At 35.3% G+C, this 8,996-nt stretch overlaps 1 protein-coding gene across 1 annotated transcript; it reads left to right on the top strand.

Annotated features, from left to right (window-relative positions):
• Positions 1 to 248: 248 nt before the first annotated feature.
• LOC107653139 (torsin-4A-like) lies at positions 249 to 3,033 on the top strand. The gene is made up of 2 exons (XM_016439780.1): positions 249 to 568; positions 2,218 to 3,033. The coding sequence occupies exons 1-2, from the start codon at positions 251 to 253 to the stop codon at positions 3,031 to 3,033; spliced, it is 1,134 nt and encodes a 377-aa protein (XP_016295266.1). The 5' UTR covers positions 249 to 250.
• Positions 3,034 to 8,996: the final 5,963 nt, after the last annotated feature.

The raw sequence follows: 8,996 nt of genomic DNA, 5'->3' as shown, positions 1-8,996 counted from the left end.
ACACGTCTATTATTGCCAAATCCAGCTCTTAATTACCTCTAATTATCAAGCATTTGCCAAGATACAGCAAAATGCAAGACTGTTTAAAGCAAGTCACGCTACCTACTGTGACCTCTAGCAGAACTGCATGACCTTTGAGGAGCTCTATGCTATAAAACACACACCTAATGTGAAAAACTATAACATACGTAGACATTTCGTTTGCTTCTCTCAGTTTCCCAGGCCGATGGTGGACTGTGAAGGGGTTTCAATGGATGCTCAGGTGGAAAAGGAGAGAGGAGATGAGGAAAAGGAAGGTGGGCAAAGCACGTCTATCCTCTCTCCACAGCTGAAAGCCATGATCCGGATCAAGAAGAAGTACCTAAAGAGATCTAATTCAGTCAGGTTGGGCACTAACTCGGTTGTGTCTGATGGGAGTTTGCACCCTAAGAGTCCCCAGACCAGGAAGTCCAAGCGCAGGAAGTCCCGTGTGCTGTTCCCAAATGACACTTTGATATTCAAGCCAAAGAAAGAGCGCAGCGGGGCGAAACCTTTCCTGCTGCTCTTCAGCGTGATCGTCTTCATCCAGGTAATTCTGCCTGATCTTTTCCTTCAGTGTCATTTCTGTGAATTGTTTTTAAAGAGGTTTCCTCCCATCTACCATTGGTTCGTCCTCTTTTTACCAGACATGTCATAGTCGGGATTTTAAATATTCCCGACTATGACACAAATATTTTAAAACACATGACGGCAGCAGCTAAATGAACTCAGAAGTCTACAGAAGCATTTTGTCTGCCAATTTACAGAAAGATGCAACCAAACTTATTGGGAGATCCTTCATCATGCAGCAAGATATAACCCAACACATAGTGCCAAAGCAACAAAGGAGTTCATCAGGGGCAGGAAGTGGAAGGTTTTAGACTGGCCAAGTCGGTCTCCAGACTTAAACCCTATAGAGTATGCATTTTACCTGCTAAAAAAGAGACTGGAGGGAGTAACCCCCCAAAACTGAAAGAAGCTGCGGTGAAAGCCTGGAAAAGCATGACAAAAGAAGAATGCAAACTTTGGTGATGTCAATGGGTCACAGGCTTGATGCAGTTAGGATTTGTAACTAAATATTAAGTCTTATTCACTTTAATCTAGTTTAAGTCAGTCTGTTCCAATACTTTTGGTCACATGACCAATGGGTGGGTTCAAACAAAAGGTGCTATCTTCTAAGTTGTGTTTATCAGATGCAAATGAAAATACCTGGAAATAAAAGCTGAAATGTTGATCTCTTGTCTCATATTCATCTTTTGACGTCAAACCCAAATGTTTTCAGTCTACAGCAAAAATAAAGGAATTGGCCTCACTGTTCCAATACTTTTGGAGGGGAGTGTATATATGAATTCATTATATGAATATTATTTTACTATATATATATGAAGCGTTCATTTGCAAAAACAGATAACTTTTTCATTGTGCATTCCAATTAATCTCAATCAGACTTTAGTTGGGTTATTTTGATTAGGTTAAAAAATAACTAAAAATTACAGCTAACTAACACAATAAAACACAATAAAAACATGATTACATAATAAAAAACATGATTTTTTTAAATTTCAAAAAAACTGAGTTATCTGTTTTTGCAAATAAACTCTTCATATGAATGTTTGTTTTTGTTAATTAAGTAAAATATAAATATTAGAATATTAAAAACCTAAACTTACAAATTTGAGAACCTTTAGAAATTTCACAGAAATAATAACTAAAATTACTAAAAATAAAAACTGAAATAAAAATAAATTAAAGCTAAATGGGAAGAAAAGAAAATTAATAATTACTAAGAAAATTAAAATATAAAATATAAAAAAGTAATTCAAAATACTACTGAATACTTTAATAGTATATATATATATATATATTCTCCAAACATTAATTTTTGCCATTAATTGTACTATTCCAGTGAGATTTTTGTATGCACAACGACTTTGACAGCCAACGTACGGTCCACAAAGATCCACAAGTACTGCCTTAAAACAATGTTTTGAGGAAAAATCTAGCATGACCGAGACTTTTGCACAATATGTTCTTTTACAGGTTCTATCTTTCACAAAAAGAAACTTGAGAAAAAAAGAAAAATTGCTGTTGTAATATTATAACAATGCAATTTTCATAACAACGTTAGAATTATTTAATATAACTGTGTATTTACATGCATAACTTATTATTAAAAAGATTCTGTTCCTGTTCTCCCAGGTCTACAACGCTATTGAGAATCTGGACGACCATGTGTTGAAGTACGATCTCGAGGGTTTGGAGAGGTCGCTGCACAGGGAGGTGTTTGGCCAGCCGGAGGCGCTAGAGGAGCTGATGGAGCATCTGAACGATTACCTGTCCACTTACGCCCACCAGCAACCCCTTGCCCTGTCTTTGCACGGGGCATCCGGCGTTGGGAAGAGCCACCTGGGTCGCCTGCTGGCGCGCCACTTCCGCTCCGTGGTCGACGACAAGCTAGTGGTGCATTATTTATCCAAACACCACTGCCCCCTACAGGACGCGGCGCAGCTCTGCGCCTCCAAACTAGCTCAGCGTATATCAGAGGTAGTGACTCGAGCCGAGGAAGAGGAGCAGATTCCCTTCTTCATCCTGGACGAGGTGGAACTGATGCCGCCTCCGCTGCTGGACATCCTGCAGACGTTTCTTCAGTCCAATCAGACCAATGAGTTTCTGAACGTGGTTTACGTTTTTCTCAGCAGTCTGGGGCAAAGGGTGATCACAGCTCATGTTCTTCAAAACGCCTCCACCGCCGGGGCCCATAAACCGCTCCGACAGGCCCTGTCTCTCATCCATCCTCTATGGATGGAGCCCGCGGTCGAACTCATCCCTCTTTCCCTGCTGGAGCGGGAACACGTCATACAGTGCTTTCTAGAGGAAATGACCCTCGAAGGGTTTTACCCCGACCTCAGTCATGTAGAGAGACTGGCGGATGAACTGTCCTATCACACTGCAGCTGGAAGACAGTACGCAAAAACTGGATGCAGACAAGTAGTGGGAAAAGTGAACCTGCTTTGAGAGAGCTTCCGAAAATGTGCAATATTCTCATTATTCAGCTATTTTTTTAGCCATCTCAAAATCACATTTTAGTGACTTACACTACACCGAAATAATACTTTTATTCAGCAAGGATGCACTAAACTGATGAAAAGGGACAGTGAAGATGTTTATAATGTTTCAGAATAGTCCTATTTCAAATAAATGCTGTTCTTTTGAACGGTCTATTCATCAAAGATGATGACGTGAAAATAAACGTCACATTTTTCACAAAATATTAATCAGCACAACTGTTTTCCACATTGATAATAATAAGAAAGTGCGGCAATGATTTCTGAAGGATCATGTGACACTGAAGACTGGAGTAATGGACAAACTTGTGAGATGGACCCAGAAAAATGTGTACAATTTTTACCACCAGTACATTTAAAGAATCTTTGAAAGAATTATATGTACAAAATCTTGTCTTTTTTAGTGCAATTTTTTAAATGTTTGTCTTTATTATATTGTTGAATTTTTAATCTATATACAGGTATGTGACGTGAAGCTGATATGACAATAAATGTAACAACAACGACAACTGGAGTAAAGGCTGCTGAAAATTCAGCTTTTCATCACAGGAATGAATTACATTTTTATTTTATTTGTATTTTTTATTATTATTTTAAACTGCAATATTAACATTACACGGCAGTGAAATTCATGTTTAGCTCTTGTGGCACTTACAAATTGGTATTTTGTATAATTCAATTTTATAATGTAATTCATGTCTTTTTATAAAGCATTTCTAAAAAAACGTCTTTATTATATTGTTGAATTTTTAATCTATATACAGGTATGTGACGTGAAGCTGATATGACAATAAATGTAACAACAACGACAACTGGAGTAAAGGCTGCTGAAAATTCAGCTTTTCATCACAGGAATGAATTACATTTTTATTTTATTTGTATTTTTTATTATTATTTTAAACTGCAATATTAACATTACACGGCAGTGAAATTCATGTTTAGCTCTTGTGGCACTTAAAAATTGGTATTTTGTATAATTCAATTTTATAATGTATAATTCATGTCTTTTTATAAAGCATTTCTAAAAAAACAATTGTAAAGGATCAATTCAATACAAATACTGACAATATTTGTGTCAAATTTTGATTTCCATGTAGAAAATAATTGAGAGATGGTCCTCAAGATCAGATATTCAGAGAACGATCAACAATTAATAATGCAATGCAATAATAATGCAGTTGATGCTTTTGAATTCTCAGAAGATGAACTTCTGGTCACATGTTACAGAGAGTTTGCTCTGTATAAACAGTGTTTTACGTCACACTGATTTCTGGCGAACTTGTGAATCTTGTACAAAAGTTACATGATTTAGCAGCTTTATGTCACCATGACAATGAAGATAAAAGATAGTATATACTGTACTTTCACACAGACCAGGTTTCTATCATAATAATCTATCATAGTCTTTTGTAAAGTATTGTGCCTGTACTTTTGAACCAGTGTGGATTTTAATGGTTATTTCTGGATATACATGACATTTTAAGTGTCTTGCGATATTTGTCATTTGAGGGATGAAGGAAGATTATTTATTGCTGTTGCTAATCAACATTAGCCCACAAATATTGCCATTAAGTTATTAAACCCAAAGCAGTTTTTTAAAAGGTGAATCACTTTGAGTTTCAAAATGAAACAAACAGAACAACGAACTGCAAAATTACTTTCTTAAAGTGACTGTTATCCGTAATGCAGCCTTGAGGAAGAAGCATTTGTGAAGAGAACCATCAAATCACATTTAATCTGGCTGCTTGTTGCAGCATTGAAATATTTAAATTGTGTTTTACTGTATATAGAAGCATATAAAACTGCATTAACTTTCTCTGCCATGTGTTTGTGGTGTGCGCTGCTGTTTTCGCTTGCTTGTTGTTTGGGTTTGTTTCCTCCGCTGTGATTGGCAGGTTGATCTTGATTTCGCCCTTGTGTGTATACTGTATGTGTGTGAGAGACAGAGGCCTGGTTACCACCACAAATCATTTTTGATCCCAATTACAAAGCCCATACCTGCCTACAGCCCTCAATGTTGAACATAACAAGATTGACTTTTAATCACTTCGAGACACGGCTGAAAAGCGAATGTCACGCAATCACCAAACATGCACACGCTTTCCATGTGCAATACCTTGCACGTGGAGAAAATGTCTTGAAATATGAGTAATTCTTACTGCACCAGCAAAGGATTTGCAGTGAATTCATTTAGATATTCATGGCTTTTCCACTATGCATGGAGTATTTTTAACAGTCATTTTAATGCAATCCTGAAATGATTCGCACTGCTCATATTAGCCTGTTTTTAAGACTAATTTTAGGTGTAATTTACCATTGGCACCACAATTCAGTGTTAGCATTAATCCAGGGTTAAATTTGTGGTAAATTAACGAAAAAGTGCTATGCCGAGGTAAAGCATAGTTTCAGATACATCTGCAATTTTTAGCATAATTTTGTCAGTTTTGTCCATCTGATTCAATAAATTTAATTTTTAATGTATAAATATTTGCTTTTTAATGTTCTATTGTATTGTAATATTTGTGCATATATATATTTTTTTAAGTATTATATATTGTATTAATATATAAACAGTATTGAAAACATGCCTTGATAATTATTAACTAGATTTTTACTATACTTTACTGTACTTATATCTCAAATAAATAAGAAAATATACATTTTAACATTTTGATGTTAAATCCACTATTTTTTTTTTTCGCTAATGTTATTAAATTATATTTAATTATTTTTTTTAAATATATATTATATTTATATATTAAATATATTGCCATAACACCCTGCCCTAATTCTGCAATAAACAGTATTGAAAACATGCCTTGATAATTATTAACTAGATTTTTACTATACTTTACTGTACTTATATCTCAAATAAATAAGAAAATATACATTTTAACATTTTGATGTTAAATCCACTATTATTTTTTTTTTAGCTAATGTTATTAAATTATATTTAATTATTTTTTTTTTATATATATATTATATTCATATATTATATATATTGCCATAACACCCTGCCCCAATTCTGCATAGTTGCTTTCATTTCTTTTTCACTGCACACTTTTCTTATTGCAATTAAAGCACGTGCCATGGGGAGGTTAAATAACCTCAGTATGAATGCTGAGACATGCATAATCTTGACAGCAGCATTTACAGTCAGTTCAATTATGTGTTTTGAACTTTCTGGTAAATCAGTGTGGTTCAAAATAGTTACAAGTGTGGAAAAGGCCAGTGGAGTTGCTGGAGGGGTCGAATTTTCACGTCTCTCACAAACTGACAGTACAGCAAAAAGTACAGCAGCACCACAACCGATTTAGAGTTTGCAAAGAAGCATCCAGTGTGTCATTTGGCAACATAAGAGAAAAACTGAAAGGTAACAGGTCAAGCGTGAAGGTTTGATTGTGCACCTGATCTCTAGATCGCGTGCAGCTATTGTGAACAAAGAGTTAATATCCGAGGGAAGGTGGAGACGAGGGCCAGTACATTCCTCCGTTTTGTGGTTCAGCCCAATGCCAGACTAACTTTGTATAGCTGCCAGCAATTTTACTGCAACAGGATCTTTCAGCGCTCCAGAACTTTCCACTGCTGTATTACTGTGCATTATACAATAGATTTGCTGCTTTATTAAATTGATGTTAAATAAGAAGTCTTTAGAATTGCAGATTGCAGTAGAAACAGGAAAACAGAGTGAAGCAACCTGGATAAAAACATACAAAATATCCTATTAAATCAGGAACTGAAAACACACTGCACTAAAAAAAAAAATTTTTAAACTGAAATCGGACTCCTGCTTTTGCAGAGCCCGAGTTTTGCCCAGAGTGACGCAAATCACAGGCCTATTAACATCAATTTTACCTCCTGTGTGGAAATGATATCAGTTTCCTGGCATACACTTACTGCAGAATGAACTCTATCATTTTACTAAGTCAATCATCACTATTATTATTGCTTACGGTAAGTGATTTAAACAAACTCTTTGGCATTTGTCCTGCACCATATATGCTACACTTAGAAAAAAGGTACAAAAGTTGTCACTGGGGTGATACAAATTTCAAAAGGTACACCTTTAATCCCTAAAATGTACATTTGAGGTACTAATATGCACTTTTAGGGATAAATAAGGTAAAATAATAAGGTAAAGGCACATTCAGAAGTTACTGTGCACCTCTGTACCTTATTCTTCTCCATAAAAGGTGCAAATTAGTACCTCAGATGTACATTTTAATACAAAAAAAAGTGCAATTTAGTATCTTTTGACAGGGTACCACCCCATTTACAGCGTTTGTACCTTTTTTTCTGATCGTGTACAGATGTGAATGATTTGTGAATAGGATTTGATTTTGATCTGCCACACTATAAAAGGTGAAAAAATGCCACATACGAGCACAGAAAGAGCCCCTCAGGCCATATTTAGGGACCAGAATATCATATAGAGACTAGGGTTGGGCTCTTTTAACTTAGGCCAGGAAGAAACCACCTAGCAACCACCCAGAACCACATAGCAACACTCTAAAAAGACTACCTTAGCTATTGCAAAACCATGTTTTGACGACGACAAACAGCTCCATAGCAGTGGGTAAGAACCACCCAGTTGTTCACAGAATATGTAAACATCTAGTTTATTTTGTGATTGATCACCTTGACAAAAACTCCTTCTGTTTATATTCAGCGGGGTGTTTATAAGACTATGTACTGTACCATAATCAACCTGTTGACTGAACATGCCGGTACCACACATTGAGCTTTAATATATAAATTAGTCATTTTATATATAAATTAGAAATATTTAATTTATAATATAATACATAAATTAATATATTTGTGACCCTGGACCACAAAACCAGTCATACGGGTACATTTTTTTGAAATTGAGATTTCTACATCATCTGAAAGCTGAATAAATAAGCTTTCCATTGATGTTTGTTAGGATAGGACAATATTTGGCCGAGATACAACTATTTGAAAATCTGGAATCTGAGGGTGCAAAAAAACTAAAATATTGAGAAAATCGCCTTTAAATTTGTCCAAACGTAGTTCTTAGCAATGCATATTACTAATCAAAAATTAAGGTTTGATATATGGTAGAAAATTTACAAAATATCCGCATGGAACATGATTTTAATATACTTAATATACTTTTTTAATAACCTTAAAAACCAAAGTTTGACATTTTAAATATAGATAAAACCTGTAAAAAAAAATACAATCATTCAAACATTCAATCATATTAATACAGTACATTGTTTATTATTTGCATGGATTTTTTAAAAGTGTAATTTAGTACAACTGTAGACAGTTCAATATAGAATCTTAGAATCTCACCATGAATTTTATAATCTTTATTTTAGCTATAAAAGCAATATCAAGGAGTATAATTACACTATTCGGCCGTAGTTTGCTATGTCCATCGCTCAGGAGATCCTAAATGTTTTAAGGACTTAAGAGTTTGTACATGACCTATGTGAAAGTTCATTTGTGAGTGATGCAGCAGCTACTATATAAACACGCCTCCACAAACAGCTGGTCACGAAGTGGAAATCATTCACAACTACGACATCATCTAAAAGGTAGCGTGACCCCATCACTCTCCCAAAAAATACATCTGGGTAAACACTAATTGCACATTTTGGATGTTTGTGTGGGTGGTGATTATAAGGACTGTTATAAGGTTCAAAGAGTCTGTAATCTCTGATGCGCATCAGTCATCAGTGCCATCTGCACGCTTTTGTGCAGGAGCCTGGCTTTTCTTCTAGCTGTGTTTAATATTAGTAACCATAAACACCCATAGATTCTCCAGGTGAGTGAATTGTCAGTTTTCTTGGCAACAGAGGAACAAATGAGCATCTATGAGGAGTTCTTTGAAGGCCAGAGCCTATAATAATCCTGTGTGGAATGTAAAAACGAAACATTCTC

The sequence above is a fragment of the Sinocyclocheilus anshuiensis genome, unplaced genomic scaffold, assembly GCF_001515605.1.
Source record: "Sinocyclocheilus anshuiensis isolate Anshui unplaced genomic scaffold, SAMN03320099.WGS_v1.1 scaffold117, whole genome shotgun sequence".
Lineage (NCBI taxonomy): Eukaryota > Metazoa > Chordata > Actinopteri > Cypriniformes > Cyprinidae > Sinocyclocheilus > Sinocyclocheilus anshuiensis.
Note: the sequence above shows the minus strand (reverse complement) of the source record. Positions and strands in the feature narration are given on the sequence as shown.

Bases quoted from the DNA above. Each gene is read 5' to 3' on its own strand.
- LOC107653139 (XM_016439780.1), top strand. From the start codon at position 251: ATGGATGCTCAGGTGGAAAAGGAGAGAGGAGATGAGGAAAAGGAAGGT. The intron at 569-2,217 runs GTAATTCTGCCT...CTGTTCTCCCAG, and splicing joins GCGTGATCGTCTTCATCCAG to GTCTACAACGCTATTGAGAA.